Genomic DNA, 20,996 nt, shown 5'->3' on the forward strand with positions numbered 1-20,996 from the left:
CCCCTCGGTCGTCGCGCCAACCGCTGCTTGGGTTTAGGATCTCGCATGTGCAACATGGAGTGGTGGTCCTCACCACAATGCCTGCACCGTCCACCGCTGCGGCAAGTGCCCCCCGGAGTGCTGATGAGCCAAGCAGTTGGGACAGTACTTATTTACAAGTACTGCCCGGAGCCGCTTCTCTGGCGTCAGCTGGGCAAACCGTGGACATTTGCGCAGCGCGTGGACACCGCGGCACACCCTACAGCGGAACGAGTTTGTGCCGGGAGGCACATACTCACCCCGCTGAGGGGCGGCCCGGCGAGGTACGGAAACTCCACGCGGAGTAACCAGTGCCACCGGTGCTGGAGAGGGCTCGGACTCCATCGGGGCGACTTGCCTCGGCGGAGAGCCGGCAATCGGAGGCGAAAGGGAGCGCGCTGGCGAGAAGAGCCGTCGCAAGCTCACTCCGTCGGACAGGGTGCAGGATGATCTTCTGGAGGACGCCATGGTAAACTGTAATGGGATGAAACCAAAAGGCGAAAAAAAAAACAAAAGGAAAAGAAAAAAAGAACAAAAACAATTGATTAAATGAAGAACATGGCGCGGGATGAATTGCCTAAGCCGGAAGAGAAAACCACAGGATAGTGGATGGCAGTAGAGAAAGAATAGGTGACTCAGAGCGCGCGTCCCGTAGGAAGGAGGACCAGCTTTGCAACTGGTCGGCGGAAAACGCCACGACACGTCTGGATGTCTACCACACGGACTCTTTCATCAGCACCTGGGCAAGCGGTCAACACACGCCCGAGGCGCCATTCTTGAGGTGGTATATTCTCCTCTCTGATGACCACCATGTCACCGATTTGGAGATCGCGTGAAGGTGACTGCCACTTATTCCGCTTATGCAATTCCTTCAAATATTCACTCTTCCATCGCACACAGAAATGCTGATGGAGAGCCTTGAGCCGTTGCCAGCGGTTGCGGATGGACTCCACATCCTCTCTGGACTCTGGCTCTGCCATGGAGAGTAGCGGACCCCCGATCAGGAAATGACCGGGAGTAAGTGCCGCCAAGTCGCTCACATCCTCTGACATAGGAGTCAAAGGCCGCGAATTGAGGCACGCTTCAATTTTAGATAGGAGGGTGGAAAGCTCCTCGAACGTATGTTTTACGGAGGAAACCGTCTTGTAGAAATGCGTCTTGAAGCTCTTGACGCCCGCTTCCCAGAGACCCCCCATGTGAGGGGCACCAGGTGGGTTGAAATGCCATGCAAGACCTTGATGGCTGTGAGTGGTGACAATCAGGTTGCGGGTGCTCTCCACAAATTCTTTGGAGAGAATGGAGGAGGCTCCGACGAACGTTTTCCCGTTGTCAGAGTACATGTGGAGAGGGCACCCGCGCCGTGCCACGAATCGGGAGAAAGCTTCCAAGAACTTTTCCGCTGTCAGATCCGTGGTCGCCTCAAGATGGATTGCCTTCGTGCTGAAGCACACGAAGACACATACGTAACCCTTCGTAATCTTGCAGCCCCGTCCGACGTAGCTCTTGACGTCGAAGGGACCGGCGAAGTCTACTCCGGAGTTAGTGAAAGGTCGCGAAAAAGTCGACCGGGCGGTTGGGAGATCACCCATCAACTGCGACTGGATCTTGCGGCGATGAATCACGCAGGTCTTGCATGCACTAATCACTGTCTTCACCAAGTTCCTTAGCTTGGGAATCCAGAACTTGGTTCGGACCAGCCGCATCACCAATTGGTTGCCTCCATGGAGGGAGACCTGATGCGTGAAGGAAACCAGGAGGCGTGAGAACACGCAGCCGAACGGGAGAATTATTGGATGCCGTTCGTCGTAGGATAAGGAGGTGGACGCTCTTACGCGTCCACAGGAACGCAGGACACCTTGCTTGTCAAGGAAAGGATTCAAGCTTAGGATATCGCTTGACCCGATTAGACGATTATGGGACCGGAGGGAAGCACACTCTTTCGCGTATACCCGATTCTGAGCCTGTACAATCAGCCTCTCTTGAGCTTCTGCAAGCTCTTGAGAGCTGAGCGTCTCTGGAAACGAGACCTTGGGTTGGCGGCAACGCTGGGCAAACCTTCGCACATACGCAAACACTCGGAGCGCTCGATCGAACCTGGAGAAACGGTCGAGGAAGTCCTCACATAGGACTTGCGCTGCATGGACCTTCACCGCTCGACACTCCAATTCAGTATCGAGCCCAATGACCGGTGAAGGCCACTGCGCTGGTGAGTGCGTCAGCCATTCAGGCCCCTGCCACCAAAGGCGACTGCCCAGTAGCTCTTGCGGCGAGACACCGCGGCTTGCCAGGTCGGCTGGATTGTGTTCGGAACGAACATGCTGCCAAGTGCTATTCACCGAGTGAATCTTGGCCACTCGGTTCGCCACGAAAGTGGTCCACTTGCATGGCTGCTTGTCCAACCATGCCAGAACGATAGTGGAATCTGTCCACAGGTACGTCTCAGCGTCGGGGGTGGGAAAATGTGGTAGGAGGGCGGCGGATAATTCTGCCAACAGGAGAGCTCCGCACAGCTCAAGACGAGGTAGAGAGACCGTCTTGATAGGTGCAACTCTAGTCTTCGCTGCTAGAAGGCTCACAGACACTTGTCCAGCTGTTTCCACACGTGCGTAAAGAGCGGCTCCATACGCGCTTTGAGAGGCGTCGCAAAACCCGTGGAATTGGATTTTTGCGCCGGGAGCGTAGTTGGTCCATCTAGGAATGCGGATGTCCTGCAAGGACGAATAGTTCCGCAGAAAACTGGTCCACTGCTCTGTGAGATCCGCCGGTAAGGAGTCGTCCCAGCCGATTTCTTGCTTCCAGATTTCTTGCATAAAAATCTTGGCCCAAATGACCACGGGAGCAAGCCAACCTGCAGGATCGAACAACTTGGCGATCTGCGACAGCACTTCTCTCTTACTGAAAGATGGTTTGGACACCATCTCGGCGGTGACGAAAAAGAACTCGTCGGACGTGGCCCGCCAACGAATGCCTAGCGTCTTTGCGACACTAGCTTCGTCGATCTCGAGGAAGTCTGCACAGAGCAAGTGATCCTTAGGGATTCTCCTCAGCACATCTTTCGAGTTCGAGGTCCACTTACGCAAAGGGAACCCAGCACTCTCGAGCGCTGTTCGAAGCTCATCTATAGCAGACACCGCAGCCTGCTTAGTGTGAGCTCCTGCTAGGACGTCATCAACGTACATATAATTGGCGATGATGTCACTAGCAAGGGGGTACCGGTCGCGAACATCATTCGCAAGCTGATGCAGAACGCGGATAGCCAGGTACGGAGCACAGTTCACTCCAAAGGTGACTGTGTTGAGTTCAAAGTCGCATAACTTCTCGTCTGGAGTACGGAAGAGCAACCTTTGAAACCGGGTGTGGTTGGGATCCACAAGGATTTGCCGATACATCTTGGTGATGTCAGCGTTGAAGACGAACTTGAAAACCTCCATTTCAGGATTTGAATGGTCAGGTCGGATTGAAGGATTGGCCCAGTGTGGAGGATGTCGTTCAGACTCTTCCCGTTTGAAGTCGGGCTGGAGGCGTTGAATACAACGCGGAGCTTTGTGGTGGTGCTGTCGGGCTTGAGAACAGCGTGATGCGGCAAATAATAGTTGCCGGAACTGGATGGGGGGACTTGAGTCATGTGACCCAAATCCAGATACTCTCGAATAACGGAGTCATATTGTTCCTTCAGAGAGTCGTTCCTCTTTAAACGGCTCTCGTTTCTCAGGAACTGAGCGAGAGCGGTAGCCCTCGAGTGACCCAGGTCAACGTGACCAGGATCGCGGAATGGAAGCGTGACCATGTAGCGACCCGTTGAGGTTCGCACGGTCGTGGCGTTGAAGTTAGCCTCACAAAAAAGGTCAGATTCTTTTGCTGGGCTAGCCGGCAGGTCCTCCACCTCCCAAAATTTGGAGAGGAGTTCCTCCAATGGCGGAGTGCGCTCGACGGACAGTCGAGCCGAAAAGGACGAAATGGATTTTGAAATGGATCCCGACACAGGGCCAGTCAGGATCCAACCGAAAATGGTCTCTTGACCGAGGAGGGTCCCACAAATGTTAGGGTGAGAGCCGCCGAGCAGAATGGATGGGAGGATGTCAGCGCCTAGTAGCACATCAATCTGCGAACTCTCATGGAATTTGGGGTCTGCCAGCTGGATGCTGGGCAGATTTTCGAGGAGTGTTTGTGGGACGGAACATGAGGGCAGATTCCCGCTAACTGGGGAGGACGTACGCCGACGCCTCGATCTGCAAATCGGGTCTGACCGGGGAGCCAATTAAGAATTGGCAAAACTTTCGGGGCTGGGCTGCCACAGCTTGTGTCAGCCCAGAAACGCGGGCTTGCACGGATGTATACGGCATCCTCAAGCGCTTGAACAACTTCTCTGAGAGGAAGGTGGCTTCTGATCCGGAGTCAATCAGAGCCCGAGCTGTATAGCGGACGCCGAGATGGCATACATGAATGACAGCTGTGCTGAGCAGAACACCTTGTGTGTTAACTGCCACGAAGGATTGGACGTTAGCTGACTGGGTGGAAGTGGACTGTATTGGAGATGGAATGGGGGTTGTGACTGTCGGCGCCGGGCTCACTCGGTGCAAGAGTGTATGATGGCGACCCTTGCAAGTAAAGCAGCTGTGCGCACTTGTGCACTCAGCCAGGATATGGCCTCGTGCGAAACAATTGAGACACAGCTTCTGTTACTTTATATAATTGACCCTATCGTTGATACCCATCTGGAGGAAACGCGGGCACAAACGAATCGGGTGATTCTCCCGGGAACACAACTTGCAGGACTGGGTTTTTGAAGTTACCCGACTCTCAAAGGAGTTTACCTGCTTGGCGACGGGGGCCTCCTTGCGTGAGGCTCGCGGAACCGTCGGAGCGCTCGTGCTGGCTGACACTTCCGCTATCGCTTCTAGGGTGCGATACCGCTCTAGAAGGAAATCGTTCATGTCAGCCCACGTTGGAACGTCGCTCTTATTCTGGATGGACTGTTCCCAAAGAGAAAGGGTCAATTTGGGGAGCCTCAAAGAACACAGGAAAACCAGGATGCAATCCCAATTCTCCGTATTGATCTTTGAGTGCTCCAAAGCCGTCAAGCACCCTTGGATAGTGCTTTGCAACTCTTGAATGGCTGCACCCGACTCTTGCCCGATGGCGGGCAAATTAAAAAGGATACGCAGCTGACTGTTCACGAGCAACCGTTTGTTCTCAAAACGCTCAGTCAAGCTGGACCATGCCGACTGAAACCCTTCATTGGTCAAAGGAGACTTTGACACAATGGCATGGGCTTCACCGCTGGTCTTGGAGTTGAGATGGAAAAGTTTCTCAACTTCCGACAGTCTAGGATTTCGGATGTAAATAGCCGTGAATAAGTCTCGGAAGGTGGGCCAGCGAGTGTAATCGCCTCCGAAAACTTCGGTGTCGCACGGAGGTAGGCGACACCCTGTGGACACGAACGGCACGGCTGGGGGTTGTACGGGTGTACGAGGAGTGAGTGCCTGGGAGGCATCAGCTATTTGCTCACTTAGCTGAGCGGACCACTGCTCATAGAGAATATAGCAGTAATCATATTTTGCCTGAATGGTAGGCAACTCGTCTGTCGTCATTTCATCCGACATGACACAGGAGCAAGCCTCGTACTCCTTCTCGACCTTGTCCCACAAGGCACGCATCTGGTCCCTCCGGACCTGGCACGTGTACAGGGACGCGCTGTCAGTAGAAACATTGTTAAGTCGCGCCGCAAAGTGACTTAGTCGGTCAGTCGCGGCGATGAACTTATTCAATGCCGAATCTACCACATTTTGTGCCATTTTGCTTTGTGAACGAGTAACAGCTGGCCGAGGAATTGGGTCGGAAACAACCTTGGTCTTAGGAACAGACGGAGGTTTCGTGACGAGGATCAGAGGCTTGGTACCGGAAGTGGGCGAAACACTAGCTGACCGTGCGGGGACCTCCCTTTTTGTGTGAACTGGCAATGTGCTGGATGCACGAAGAGCCGGTTCCCCCTTGGATCTAGGAACAGGGAGGTTACTCGAAACTCTAGCGGTGCTAGTAGAAGGCACGGACAGTCTAGCTTTAGTCTTATCGGGTCTGCCCGATGACATGCTACGCACGGAAGGTAGGAAGCCGCTGGTTAGAGAACCAGAAAATCACAGAAAATATACCAAAAAAAATACCAAATGGAACTTGGTTTTTTTTTTTATATATATCCGGAAACGGCCCAGAAGATGGAAACGAAATGAAAGGCACGTAGCAACTAGTAAAAGAAAAATACCAAATAAAAATACTGGAAAAAATACCACAGGTAGTGCTGAGGTATTTTGTACCCCAAATGGGTACGGACTGCGGACACAGGAAACGAACGCAAAGGGGGGCCGGGGAAAATTCCCGCGACAATCAAGCGAACGATTGTCGGAAACAAGAACAAAAAGACACGAAAATAAGAAAAAATACCACGAAAATGCAATACGCTGGAAAAAACACAAATGTGGTTAAAAAAGCGCTGGATGGAAAAATAATAAATAAATTGTCACAAAAAAAACAACAACAAAAATTATTTATATATTTAAATATGGAGATGTGGTGGAAGTATAATTGTGATTATATGTAGGTGTGTATATGTGTGTGTGTATGTCTATGTATGTGTGGACACTGGCTGGAAGTAGCCTATACACCGACACTTGAGCTGGGAGTTGCTCTTAAATACACACACTAAATATATCACTTGGCAAAAGAAAAGGAAAGGGTAGGGTATGTCGAGTGCGACTACCGCTGCCCTGCCAATCTATTACTTCACTCGTAGAAGTACTTATGCACGCGGTTAAGCATGCACAACAGTATGTACGTATGTATGTATGTGCTTGCACTGCGCTGCCAACGTCTAAGCAAGCGAAATGCACGTATATTTGTATGTAACACAAATGAGAGCGAGAGCAAGTGCGGACAAACAGCGAATGCACAAGAGTGCGTGTGTGTGTGTTGAGAGAGCGCGAGAGCAAGCGCGGCTGCAAGCCGGTGCGCTTGCGGACAAAAGAGAGTGCACCGAAATATGTGTGTATGTATGTATGTCGGCAATTACCGCGACATACAAACGTACAAGAAATAACGGACAAGAATTAAGCAACACGAAATTCTGGTACACAACTTGGAATTAAGTTAATTAATTCGTATGATTATATATGTATGGAGTATACAATATATAATCCTCGCACTTTAAAAAATGATTCTCTTTGGATAATTTACACTTGTCACTGCACTTGCACTTGCAAAAAAAAGGAAAAACACACATGCATACATACGTACGCGATTGGCGGAAAAAACAAATATAATTATTTATTATAAATGTAATTAGGCAAAAAACCATAGAAAAGGTCGTCCGAAGAACAAAGAAGTCAATTGGCAAAAGCTATGGAAAAAACTTTTGCGCAATATGGCGGAATGGAGGGGCGGACGACCGTGGTAGAAGGAATAGGAAAGAAGCAAAAACTAGTGGCACTTATCTGCGGATGTAAAACTGGAACGATGAAAAATGTATTGATGATGATCCGGCTCGAAGGACCAATGTTTGTGGCGGCGCTGAAAAGTGTCCAAAGTATTTGCTTCCCGAACAATAAAAACACTCGCGTTTTTATCACTATATATATTTGGTTTATTGAAAACTTATCGGGTTGTTATGTCGCACAGAAAGGGGGGTGATTGTAACGATTTGAACTAGACGTCGTTTGCTACTGACTAATAGGAAAAAGCCGACGGCATTTCGGCGATCTATGCTGAGCGCGGCTCAGCGGTGGTGAGTTGTGGGAGAGAGATGCTGAGAGCACTGGAGCTTGAGTGCATTCTTACGCACTGAGCGCATTGCTAGTGAGCGAAAAAGCTTTGAGTGCTTTTCGGTCGGCGGAGCGGAGGTGTGCCTCTCACTTAGCAATGCGCTCGCATCAACACGGCAAAATTTTGGAAATTGAAAAAAATTTAAAAATCGGCAATTTTTTGGAAATTGAAAAAATTGTAAAAATAAGCAAAATTTTGGAAATTGAAAAAATGTAAAAACCGGCAAAATTTTGGAAATTGTAAAAATGTAAAAACCAGCAAAATTTTGGAAATTGAAAAAATGTAAAAATCTGCCAAGATTCGGAAATTGAAAAAATTTAAAAATCGGCAAAATTTTGGAAATTAAAAAATTTTAAAAATCGACAAAATTTTGGAAATTGTAAAAATCGAAAAATTGTGGAAATTGAAAAAATGTTAAAATCGGCAAAATTTTAGAAATTGAAAAATTTGTAAAAATCGGCAAATTTTTGGAAATTGAAAAAATCGGCAATATTTTGGAAATTGAAAAAATGTAAAAATCGGAAAAATTTGTAATATTAAAAAAATTGTAAAAATCGGCGAAATTTTGGAAATTAAAAAAAATGTAAAAATCGGCAAAGTTTTGAAAATTGTAAAAATCGGTAAATTTTGGAAATCGAAAAAAATTAAAAAACCGGCAAAATTTTGGAAATTGTAAAAATGTAAAAACCAGCAAAATTTTGAAAATTGAAAAAATGTAAATATCGGCCAAGATTCGGAAATTGTAAAAAATGTAAAAATCAGCAAAATTTTGGAAATTGAAAAAAATGTAAGAATCGGCAAAATTTTGGAAAATTGAAAAAATGTAAAAATCGGCCAAATTTCTGTAATTGAAGAAAATTTAAAAATCATAAAAATTTTAGAAATTTAAAAAATGTAAAAATCGGTAAAATTTTGAAATTGAAAAAATTTTAAAATCGGCAAATTTTGGAAATTGAAAACATTTAAAAGTCGGCAAAATTTTGGAAATTGAAAAAATCGGCAATATTTGGAAATTGAAAATAGGAAAAAATTGGCAAAATTTGGAAAATTAAAAAAATGTAAAAATTGGCCAAAATTCGGAAATTGAAAAAAAAATTAAAATCGCAAAATTTTGGAAATTAAAAAAAATTTTAAAAATCGGCAAAATTTTGGATGTTGAAAAAATGTAAAAACTGGCAAAATTTTGGAAATTGAAAAAATGTAAAAATCGGCTAAGATTCGGAAATTGAAAAAAAAATGTAAAAAACGGCAAAATTTTGGGAATTAAAAATGTAAAATTGGCAAAATCTTGGAGATTGAAAAATGTAAAATCGCAAAATTTTGGAAATTGAAAAAATGTAAAAATCGGCAAAAGTTTGGATATTGAAAAAATGTAAAAATCGGTCAAAATTCGAAAATTGAAAAAATATAAAAATCGGCCAAAATTCGAAAATTGAAAAAATGTAAAAATCTGCAAAATTTGGAAATTGAATAAAATTTAAAAATCGGAAAAATTTGGAAATTGAAAAAAATTTAAAATTCTGGAAAATTTTGGAAATTGTAAAAATGTAAAAACCGGCAATATTTTGGAAATTGAAAAAATTGTAAGAATCGCCAAATTTTGGAAATTGAAAAAATGTAAAAATCGGCCAAATCTTGGAAATTGAAAAAATTTAAAAATCGGCAATATTTTGGAAATTAAAAAAATGAAAGAGTCTGTAAATTTTGGAAATTAAAAAAAATGTAAGAATTGGCCAAAATTCGGAAATTGAAAAAATTTAAAATTCGGCAAAATTTTGGAAATTGAAAAACATGTAAAAATCGGCAATTTTTTGGAAATTGAAAAAATTGTAAAAATCAGCAAAATTTTGGAAATTGAAAAAATGTAAAAACCGGCAAAATTTTGGAAATTGTAAAAATGTAAAAACCAGCAAAATTATGGAAATTGAAAAAATGCAAATATCGGCCAAGATTCGGAAATTGAAAAAATTTAAAAATCGGCAAAATTTTGGAAATTAAAAAATGTACAAATCGAAAAAATTTTGGAAATTGTAAAAATCGAAAAATTGTGGAAATTGAAAAAACGTAAAAATCGGCAAAACTTTGGAAATTGAAAAATTTTTAAAAATCGGCAAAATTTTGTAAATTGAAAAAAATTTAAAAATCGGCAAAATTTTAAAAATTGAAAAAATTTTATAAATCGGGAAAATTTTGGAAATTGAAAAAATGTAAAAATCGGCAAAATTTTGAAAATTGAAAAAATGTAAAAATCGGCAAAATTTTGGAAATTGAAAAAATGTAAAAATCGGTAAAAATTTTGGAAATTGTAAAAATGTAAAAACCAGCAAAATTTTGATAATTGAAAAAATGTAAAAATCGGCCAAATTTTGGAAATTGAAAAAATGTAAAAATCGGCAATATTTTGGAAATTAAAAAAAATGAAAGAGTCTGTAAATTTTGGAAATTAAAAAAATTTAAAAATTGACCAAAATTCGGAAATTGAAAAAATTTAAAATTCGGCAAAATTTTGGAAATTAAAAAATTTTAAAAATCGACAAAATTTTGGAAATTGTAAAAATCGAAAAATTGTGAAAATTGAAAAAATGTTAAAATCGGCAAAATTTTGGAAATTGAAAAATTTGTAAAAGTCGGCAAATTTTTTGAAATTGAAAAAATCGGCAATATTTTGGAAATTGAAAAAATGTAAAAGTCGGCAAAATTTTGGATATTGAAAAAATGTAAAACTCGGTCAAAATTCGGAAATTGAAAAAATTTAAAAATGAAAAAAGGTAAAAATCGGTAAATTTTGGAAATTGAAAAAAATTAAAAAACCGGCAAAATTTTGGAAATTGTAAAAATGTAAAAACCAGCAAAATTTTGGAAATTGAAAAAATGTAAAAATCGGCCAAGATTCGGAAATTGAAAAAATTTAAAAATGAAAAAAGGTAAAAATCGATAAATTTTGGAAATTGAAAAAAATTAAAAAACCGGCAAAATTTTGGAAATTGTAAAAATGTAAAAACCAGCAAAATTTTGGAAATTGAAAAAATGTAAAAATCGGCCAAGATTCGGAAATTGAAAAAATTTAAAAATCGGCAAAATTTTGGAAATTAAAAAATTTTAAAAATCGACAAAATTTTGGAAATTGTAAAAATCGAAAAATTGTGGAAATTGAAAAAATGTTAAAATCGGCAAAACTTTGGAAATTGAAAAATTTTTTAAAATCGGCAATAATTTTGGAAATTGAAAAAAATTTAAAAATCGGCAAAATTTTAAATATTGAAAAAATTTTATAAATCGGGAAAATTTTGGAAATTGAAAAAAATGTAAAAATCGGCAAAATTTTAAAAATTGAAAAAATGTAAAAATCGGCAAAATTTTGAAAATTGAAAAAATGTAAAAATCGGTCAAAATTTTGGAAATTGTAAAAATGTAAAAACCAGCAAAATTTTGGTAATTGAAAAAATGTAAAAATCGGCCAAATTTTGGAAATTGAAAAAATGTAAAAATCGGCAATATTTTGGAAATTAAAAAAATGAAAGAGTCTGTAAATTTTGGAAATTAAAAAAATGTAAGAATTGACCAAAATTCGGAAATTGAAAAAATTAAAAATTCGGCAAAATTTTGGAAATTGAAAAAATTTTATAAATCGGGAAAATTTTGGAAATTGAAAAAAATGTAAAAATCGGCAAAATTTAGAAAATTGAAAAAATGTAAAAATCGAAAAATTGTGGAAATTGAAAAAATGTTAAAATCGGCAAAATTTTGGAAATTGAAAAATTTGTAAAAATCGGCAAATTTTTGGAAATTGAAAAAATCGGCAATATTTTGGAAATTGAAAAAATGTAAAAATCGGCAAAATTTTGAAAATTGAAAAAATTGTAAAAATCGGCGAAATTTTGGATATTGAAAAAAATGTAAAAATCGGCAAATTTTTAAAAATTGAAAAAATGTAAAAATCGGTAAATTTTGGAAATCGAAAAAAATTAAAAAACTGGCAAATTTTTGGAAATTGTAAAAATGTAAAAACTAGCAAAATTTTGGAAATTGAAAAAATGTAAATATCGGCCAAGATTCAGAAATTGAAAAAAATGTAAAAATCAGCAAAATTTTGGAAATTAAAAAATGTACAAATCGAGAAAATTTTGGAAATTGTAAAAATCAAAAAATTGTGGAAATTGAAAAAACGTAAAAATCGGCAAAATTTTGGAAATTGAAAAATTTGTAAAAATCGGCAAAATTTTAGAAATTGAAAAAAATGTAAAATTCGGCAAAATTTTATAAATTGAAAAAATTTTATAAATCGGGAAAATTTTGGAAATTGAAAAAAATGTAAAAATCGGCAAAATTTTGAAAATTGAAAATATGTAAAACTCGGTCAAAATTTTGGAAATTGTAAAAATTTAAAAACCAGCAAAATTTTGGAAATTGAAAAAATGTAAAAATCGGCCAAGATTCAGAAATTGAAAAAAATGTAAAAATCGGCAAAATTTTGAAAATTAAAAAATTTAAAAAATCGACAAAATTTTGCAAATTGTAAAAATCGAAAAATTGTGGAAATTGAAAAAATGTAAAAATCGCAAAATTTTGGAAATTGAAAAATTTTTAAAAATCGGCAAAATTTTGGAAATTGAAAAATTTTTAAAAATCGGCAAAATTTTGGAAATTGAAAAAATCGGCAATATTTTGGAAATTGAAAAAATGTAAAAATCGTCAAAATTTTGAAAATTGAAAAAATTGTAAAAATCGGCAACATTTTGGAAATTGAAAAAAAATGTAAAAATAGGCAACGTTTTGAAAATTGAAAAAATGTAAAAATGCAAAAAATTCAAAAATGCAAAATTTTGGAAATTGTAAAAATGTGAAAAACAGCCAAATTTTAGAAATTGAAAAAATGTAAAAATCGGCCAAGATTCGAAAATTTAAAAAAATGTAAAAATCAGCAAAATTTTGGAAATTAAAAAATGTAAAAATCGAAAAAATTTTGGAAATTGAAAAAAATGTAAAAATCGGCAAAATTTTAAAAATTGAAAAAATTTTAAAAATCGTCAAAGTTTTGAAAATTGAAAAAATTTAAAAATCGGCAAAATGTTATGTTAGAAATATCAATGTACGCATATGAATATCGATAACTAAAATAAGCACGGCAATGGATAAGAAAGCATTGGCCATGATCATGTTGAATGTGAAGACATCACAATTGAGTGCTATCAAAAGTTGTAAAGCGGCACGTGAAGCGTGGAATAAGCTGAAAGAGATCCATCAGCCAAGTGGACCTCTACGTAAGGTTGCGCTTTACAAAATGTTGCTCAACTTACGCATGACAGAAGGTCAAAGCATGACAAGTTTCATAAATGTGTTTTGTGAAATTGTCGATCAACTCGCCGCGGTTGATATACAGTTAAATAATGAGCTACAGGCTATTATATTGCTTTCAAGTCTACCAGAAGAGTTTGAAAATTCTGTAGTCACCATAGAGACGCGCGACATTCTGCCTTCGGTTGAAATTCTGAACACAGAAAAAACGATCACAATAGAGTATTTATAAAATATTTAAACTTCATTATTTATATTATATATATTTTTTTTTGGTTTTAATGGATAAGAATTTAAATGGACTGAGCTTCATGTTTTTGATTCTTCTTTAATTTTTGAATTGTGAATTTTCTGATTTTTGGTTGTGATAAGGGTTGAACTTTTATCTTGTAGTACTTGCTGCTTTGTGAATCTAGCTATTTTCTTTTCTAAATATTACATGATTATTTTCTAGCTGTTCCGGATCTTGCCTGTCGTTATTCAATTTATTGCTTCTCATTTTCATTTTTCTTTCGACTTCATCTTTAATGAATATATGTTCATGTGTCATGTTCGTTGCTGAAAATCGTTTCTTTGTTAAATAAATGTGGTCTACCATAAAAAATCTCATATGGCGTGTATATTGTGGTAGAATGGATAGCGTTATTGTATGTAGTAAACGATTCGGTAAGAATGTCATTATGATCACAATCCAGTTTTTTCTCCTTTTTTATACCCGCTACCCATAGGGTAGAAGGGTATTATAACTTTGTGCCGGCAGGAAATGTATGTAACAGGTAGAACGAGGCATCTCCGAACCTATAAAGTATATATATTCTTGATCAGCGTCAACAGCCGAGACGATATAGCCATGTCCGTCTGTGTGTCTGTCTGTCTGTCTGTCCGTCTGTCCGTATGAACACCTAGATCTCAGAGATTATAAGAGATAGAGCTATAATTTTTTTCGACAGCATTTGTTATGTTTGCACGCAGATCAAGTTTGTCTCAAATTTTTGCCACGCCCACTTCCGCCAATCGAATAACAAGCGTAATTTTAAAGCTAGAGTTGCGAGTTTTGGTACATACTATAATTACTATAGTAGTTATGATTCCTGGTTGCGATCAGATAAAAATTGTGGAAGTTATTAAAGAAATACTTTTGTATGGGCAAAAACGCCTACTTACTAGGGGTCTGAGTTGCTTTGGCCGACAATCTGGTACATTGTGCCGTCTATGGTATATTTTGAATGGTGTGCTGTGTCGATATACCAAACATACCCTTTGGTATATTTTAGTATTTTTTTAGTATTTTCGGTATATTTTGAAAATAATACCGCAATATTTTACCCTTATTAAAAATGGGTAGCTGGTATCTCACAGTCGAGCACACTCGACTGTAACTTTCTTACTTGTTTTTTATTTATTATAATGCGATATATTTCTGTTAAGGAAGAATGTAACCTCTCAACTGGTGAAGGGCTAGATGATTGTTGGAAAGTCGTGAAATTAAGTTGAATATTATATTGTTGGCAAAAATCTTTAAATATTTTTTCTGCAAATTCAGCGCCTTGATCGCAGACATGTTTTTTAAGAGTACCGAAGAGTACAAATAAATTTCTCATGGCTTTAACTATATTCAGACTATCCCTTGCTGGAATAGTATATCCAGCTGCAAATTTTGAAAATTTGTCCATAATTGTTAAAATTATTTTGCAATTGATGCTGTACAAGTCGAACACCTCTTGAATGATAGTGAGAATATCATCTGCAGCAAAAATAGCGTATACTTTATTTGGTTTTAATATTGTTTTAAATATATCAATTATTTTTTTATTATCAAATGAACTATCCGTGACAATTCTCCTTATTTTATTTTTGAAAAGAGTTGAGGTTATTATTTGAGAGTCTGTATGAATTCTAAATATAATCTGCATATTGTATTCGTTAATTGGCTTTTTTACGGTAAAAATTGTGTTTGTCTTTTTATTACAGTTATATTTTATAGAAATGTTGGTGTGTACTTCCGCTGAAATGCGACTAAGTGAATCTGCTACTACATTTTCAGAATCTTTTTTATATGAGATTTCATAATTATATTCTAAAAGTTGCAATTTCCACCGAAACAATTTAGAATTAGGTTCTTTGAAATTCATTAGCCACATTAATGGTTTGTGATCGGTGTTAATTTTAAATTTTTGGCCATATAGATAAGGTCGGAAGTATTTAGTAGCCCATATAATGGCTAACATTTCTTTTTCGATGGTTGAATACTTTAATTCAGTGTCAGTAATTGTGCGACTAGCAAATGATACAGGTTTTTCATTATTAGGTGTGCCTTGAGAAAGGACTGCTCCTATTGCCACATTACTTGCGTCTGTCGTAAGAGTGAAAGGTTTTGAAAAATCCGGATATTCTAACAATGGATCATTACATAATAGGTTTTTACAATCTTCAAATGAAGAATTCTTTGCCAATTTTGACTGAATCTTTACCTTTTAATTGTTGTGTTAATCTTTTTTGGATTTGGTTTGATTTCTCTGTCCGTAATCACGTGACCTAAATACTCAATTTCCTTTCTCATAAATTCAGATTTGGCAGGTTGCAGTTTAAGGTTAGCATTATTTTATTTGTTGAAGACCACTTTTAAATCAATAATGTGTTCCTATAGAGATGCAGAGAATATTATTATATCGTCTAAATATATTAGACAACATTTGCCATTTAGGTCGGCCAAAATGTTATCCATAACCCTTTGGAAGGTGGCTGGGGCATTTGTAAGCCCAAATGGCATTCTTACAAATTCAAAGTGCCCTCCTTCAGTGGAAAATACCGTTTTGTTTATATCTTTCTGAGGCATAGGATATTTGTCTTTCATAGTTTTTTCATTTAATTTGCGATAATCTACTACTAATCGCCATTTTTTTTGTATTTAAGGCGTCCATTTTTGTTTTTGATACTAGGAACGTTGGAGCACTCCATGGAGAATAACTATGCCTAATTATTTTTTGTTCCAGCAGGTTATCGATTTGTTTCCTTTTTTTCTTGTCTTTCTTTTTGACTATAACGAAAGGGTTTAGTGTGAATGGGAATTTCGTCTGTGGTTCTAATTCTGTGCTTGATTAAGTTAGTGAGAGGTAAGGTATTTCCATCTTTGAAAAACAGCATCGGAAATTCTAAGCAGAGTTTCTTAACTTGGCTAATTTCCTCATTATTAAGGTGCTGAGTTCGTATATAAGTATTGAAATCCTGATTATTGAATGTCGTTTCATTATTGTCTTTTTGAATTAAGTCCACTTCAAAATAATCTTGTTCTCTACAGTTTTATACTTCTAAATATGTATCTAAACAGAATGTTTTGTCTTGGCTTGAATAATTATGAACTTCCATATAACTAAGGTTATTTTCGGCAGTATAAAGTCCACCTGATATTATAATGTCTTCAGAAACAGTTGTGGTTGCAAACAATAAGATTTCGTTTGAGACGTTTACTGGTAGCTGAATAATCTTCTTTGATTCCTCTTCTATTGTATATATGTATGTCAGAATTTGATTTCTCTTCTAGCTCAATATTTATTTTTGAAGTTTTTGTTTCAAGTATCTTTAATGGAATGTTTACAATAGCTTTTATTTCTTGTAATATATCTATCCCGATAAGTCCATCAAAGTATGGATGAAAATCAAATAAAAGAAATGAGTACTGTGACAAATCAGAGAATTCACTAAACAATGGTATCATAGTCTTGTTATGTAATTGGAATTGGTTTAATACTGTCTTAATGGCTATTGATGTATGTAATTTAATTTGATTTTCTTTTTGAATATAATTAGGGTTAATAAAAGAAAAGGTAGCACCAGTATCTATAAGGAACTTGACAGTTTTATCGAAAATCTTATTTACCATAATATACGGTAGTTTTGACTTGTTGTCTTTATTTATCAGGTATCCTGTCTGTTGTCTGAGGCTTCTTGTGGAAAATTTGCCGCCTCATTAAAATTATGTATTTGTGCTTATTAAGGCGAGCGCATTGTAGGTGAGTGGCACACTATCCGTTCCGCCGACCAAAAAGCACTCGATGCTTTTCGCTCACCCGCAATGCGCTCACGCTTAAGAAAGCACTCAGTGCGCTCAACTTCTCTCTCTCTCCCACAACTCCCCACCGCAGAGCCGAGCTTTGCAAGGGTTCGGCTTTAGATCTGCAAAATGCCGTCGGAATTTTGCCTCTCCAGTTACGATCTACGTTTGTTTAATAGCGGTCACCCCCAATAACCCCCTCTGTACGTTTTATAACTAACAACCTGGCAAGTTTACAATATATATAATAGTAAATATAAACGCGAATGTTTTTATTTAATTTCGGGAAAGGGAAATCTGGAACCTATCTGCGCCACCACAACATTTGGTCCTTCGAGCCGGATCTGCTCATCATCGTTTGCTTCTCCAGCATATCGCAGATAAGTTTTAAATCATTTCTCTTTTCTTTACTCTTTCCTTCCCCACGGTCGTCCGGCCTTTACGTTCTACATTCTTTTTCATATGGTGACTAAATATAAGATTTGTAAATTCACCCATATTTTCCGGACGACCGTTTTCCATATTTTCCAATTGCTGTCTTAAATATCTTTACTCCAAGATATTTACTATTATTGATTTTACATATATTACATTATATATTTTCCGCCAATCGCGTACGTATCACAGTGGGCGATTTGGTCTCGCTAGCGGCATTTAATTAATAACTTCTAAACTAAAATAGATGTCTTCAGTCGATTTTTTTTCACTGATCAGAGAAAAATCATAAAAATTTTTAAGTTAAAAAATTTGTTTTTTAAATTTATTTTTTTTTTTTAATTTAAATTTTTTTTTTTTAATTTAAAATTTTGTTGTACTTTTATTTTATTTGAACTTCAATTAATATATTTCATATATAAACTTTATTTAAAAAATGATGGGATGATGGAAAAAAAATAGGATGAGAGATATATTTTGGGATATTTTTCTCAAAATATACCGAATATACTGCAAAAATACTAAAAATATACCAAATAGTATATTTGGTATAATGATATAGTACCGCATTCAAAATATACCATAGACGGCACAATATACCAGATTGTCATCTAAAGCAACTAAGACCCCTAGTAAGTAGGCGTGTTTGGTCATACAAAAGTATTTCTTTAATAACTTCGACAATTTTTATCTGATCGCAACCAAATTTTCAGGAATCGTAACTACTATAGTTATTATTATAAAAGGTTGGCAAAAAAGTCTTGCGGTATTTTTATTGAATTTTCAATTGTTCATAAAATTGGTTACAATAATGCTATTTAAGTCAAATATGCGCCGTTTTGTTCGATAACGAGTTCCCAACAAGATGCCAACTTGATAATGCCCCTATTATAGAAGCTCGCTTCCCTATTGGCAAAAAACTCGGAGAGCCAATTTTCACAGGACTCTCTTGTGGCCAACTTCCGACTACCAAGTTCGTTCGCCATGTACAGAAATAGGTGGTAATCACTTGGTGCGAGATCCAGACTATACGGTGGATGCAAAAGAACCGCCCATCCGAGCTCCCGGAGCTTTTGGCGCGTCACCAAAGATGTGTGTGGCCTGGCGTTGTCCTGATGAAAGACAATTCGGTCTCTGTTGATCAAAGATGGACTCTTCTGCATGAGTGCTGCATTCAAGCGGTCCAGTACAGGTCCGAATTGAGCGTTTGGCCATAGGGGAGCAGCTCATAGTGGATGATTCCCTGCTAATCTCACCAAACACACAGATGAACCTTCCTGGCCGTCAATCCAGGCTTGGCCACCGTCTGGGCAGCTTCACCGCTTTTCGACCACAACCGTTCGCGCTTCACGTTGTCGTAAGTGATCCACTTTTCATCGCCAGTCACCATCCGCTTCAAAATCGGGTCGATTTTGTTGCGATTCAGAAGCGATTTGCATGCATCCATACGGTCAAAAATGTTTTTTTGCGTCAAGTCGTGTGGGACCCATACATCGAGTTTTTTTTGAATCCAAGCTTCTTCAAATGGTTTAAAACGGTTTGATGACTCATGCCCAGCTCTTGGCCGATGCTACGGCGCTACTATGCCGATCTCTTTCGATCAATTCAGCGATTTTATCGCAATTTTCGACGACAGGCCTTCCGGACCGTGGCGCATCTTCGACCACCTCCGCACCAGAACGAAAACGTTGAAACCATCGTTGTGCGATGGAAATGGAAACTGTATCGGGTCCATAAACTGCACAAATTTTATTGGCAGCATGAGTTGCATTTTTGCCTTTATCGTAGTAGTACTGTAAAATATGCCGTGTTTTCTCTTTATTTTGCTCCATGTTTGTGACGCTATAACTCACGAACGACTCAAAACAAACAACAATAAATCAGCGCGTGGAAAGAGCTTTCCAAAAAGGTATAGCATGAACCGATGCGACGAATAGAAGTAGAACTACGCGCCTGCAAATACACCTATCGGAAATACCGCAAGACTTTTTTGCTTAAATAAATCAAATCCAAGCTGTGTGTACAAGCATTTCTTATTTCATTTAATTTTATCCCCTTTTACATACATATGTGTGTACATTTATACGTCGCTATAATCACCGACATACTTGCACACATACTTTGTGCACTCTCTCTCTTGTCCATGATACAATTATACAAGGTAGTCTCGTCGGAAAAAGCTTTCTTCGCACCGGCTTGCAGCAGCGAATACATACATACGTTCACTTCACTGATACAATATTACAAGGCAGTCTCGTCGGAAAAGCTGTCCGTTATCTCTACCATACATAAGTGCGAGTGAAACGACTGCGCCTAGTGAGTGCGAAAGAATCGACAGTAGAGCTTTGTGATTAACCCTTAAATGGTGCATAGAGTTTAATTGTTCCACTATATTAAAAAGAGTTGAAATGTTTTTTATAATTTAATTGTTTATATAGACAGTAATCGCTGTTTTTATACCCGCTACCCATAGGGTAGAAGGGTATTATAACTTTGTGCCGGCAGGAAATGTATGTAACAGGTAGAACGAGGCATCTCCGACCCTATAAAGTATATATATTCTTGATCAGCGTCAACAGCCGAGACGATATAGCCATGTCCGTCTGTCCGTCTGTGTGTCTGTCCGTCTGTCCGTATGAACACCTAGATCTCAGAGACTATAAGGGATAGAGCTATAATTTTTTTTCGACAGCATTTGCTATGTTTGCACGCAGATCAAGTTTGTTTCAAATTTTTGCCACGCCCACTTCCGCCCCCGCAAATCAAAAAAATCGAATAACAAGGGTAGTTTTAAAGCTGGAGTTACGAGTTTTGGTACATACTATAATTGCTACAGTAGTTATGATTCCTGAAAATTTGGTTGCGATCAGATAAAAATTGTGGAAGTTATCAAAGAAATACTTTTGTATGGGCAAAAACGCCTACTTACTAGGGGTCTGAGTTGCTTTGGCCGACAATCTGGTACATTGTGCCGTCTATGGTATATTTTGAATGGTGTGCTGTAGCGATATACCAAACATACCCTTTGGTATATTTTTAGTATTTTTTAGTATTTTCGGTATATTTTGAAAATAATACCGCAATATTTTGCCCTTATTAAAAATGGGTAGCGGGTATCTCACAGTCGAGCACACTCGACTGTAACTTTCTTACTTGTTGTTCTTCATTACTAATTTTTTTGTTCAAATTCTTAATTCTATCATAAAGTTTATATATTTATATAATATAATTGCAATCTGACATTTTTGCCTTGCAAAAGGGAAAAAATCGTCCGCATACAACCTTTCTCTTCAACAAGCACTAGCGCACTGGACAATACCGGACTGAAACCGAACGAAAAGGCACACGACGAGACTACCTTGTATTATTGTATCATGGCCTGCTC

The 20,996-nt window shown here is 38.2% G+C and overlaps 1 protein-coding gene across 1 annotated transcript; it reads right to left on the reverse strand.

Moving 5' to 3' along the window:
* Positions 1-653: 653 nt before the first annotated feature.
* On the reverse strand, positions 654-19,058 carry LOC133844705 (uncharacterized). The gene is made up of 5 exons (XM_062278804.1): positions 18,868-19,058; positions 4,716-6,132; positions 4,234-4,526; positions 3,436-4,160; positions 654-3,340 (listed from the first exon to the last, which is right to left on the reverse strand). Exons 1-5 carry the CDS (start codon positions 19,056-19,058, stop codon positions 654-656), a joined length of 5,313 nt encoding a protein of 1,770 aa, XP_062134788.1.
* Between the last annotated feature and the right edge of the window lie 1,938 nt (positions 19,059-20,996).

The sequence above is a fragment of the Drosophila sulfurigaster genome, chromosome 3, assembly GCF_023558435.1.
Source record: "Drosophila sulfurigaster albostrigata strain 15112-1811.04 chromosome 3, ASM2355843v2, whole genome shotgun sequence".
NCBI classification, from domain to species: domain Eukaryota; kingdom Metazoa; phylum Arthropoda; class Insecta; order Diptera; family Drosophilidae; genus Drosophila; species Drosophila sulfurigaster.

What these genes read in the sequence shown, in the direction of transcription:
- LOC133844705 (XM_062278804.1), bottom strand. Translation starts at nt 19,058, where the DNA reads ATGGATGCATGCAAATCGCTTCTGAATCGCAACAAAATCGACCCGATT. An exon ending in TTGCAGATCGAGGCGTCGGC is followed by an intron (nt 4,161 to 4,233) that starts GTACGTCCTCCC and finishes AAATCTGCCCAG; the next exon opens with CATCCAGCTGGCAGACCCCA. An exon ending in CCTGAAATGGAGGTTTTCAA is followed by an intron (nt 3,341 to 3,435) that starts GTTCGTCTTCAA and finishes TCCGTACTCCAG; the next exon opens with ACGAGAAGTTATGCGACTTT.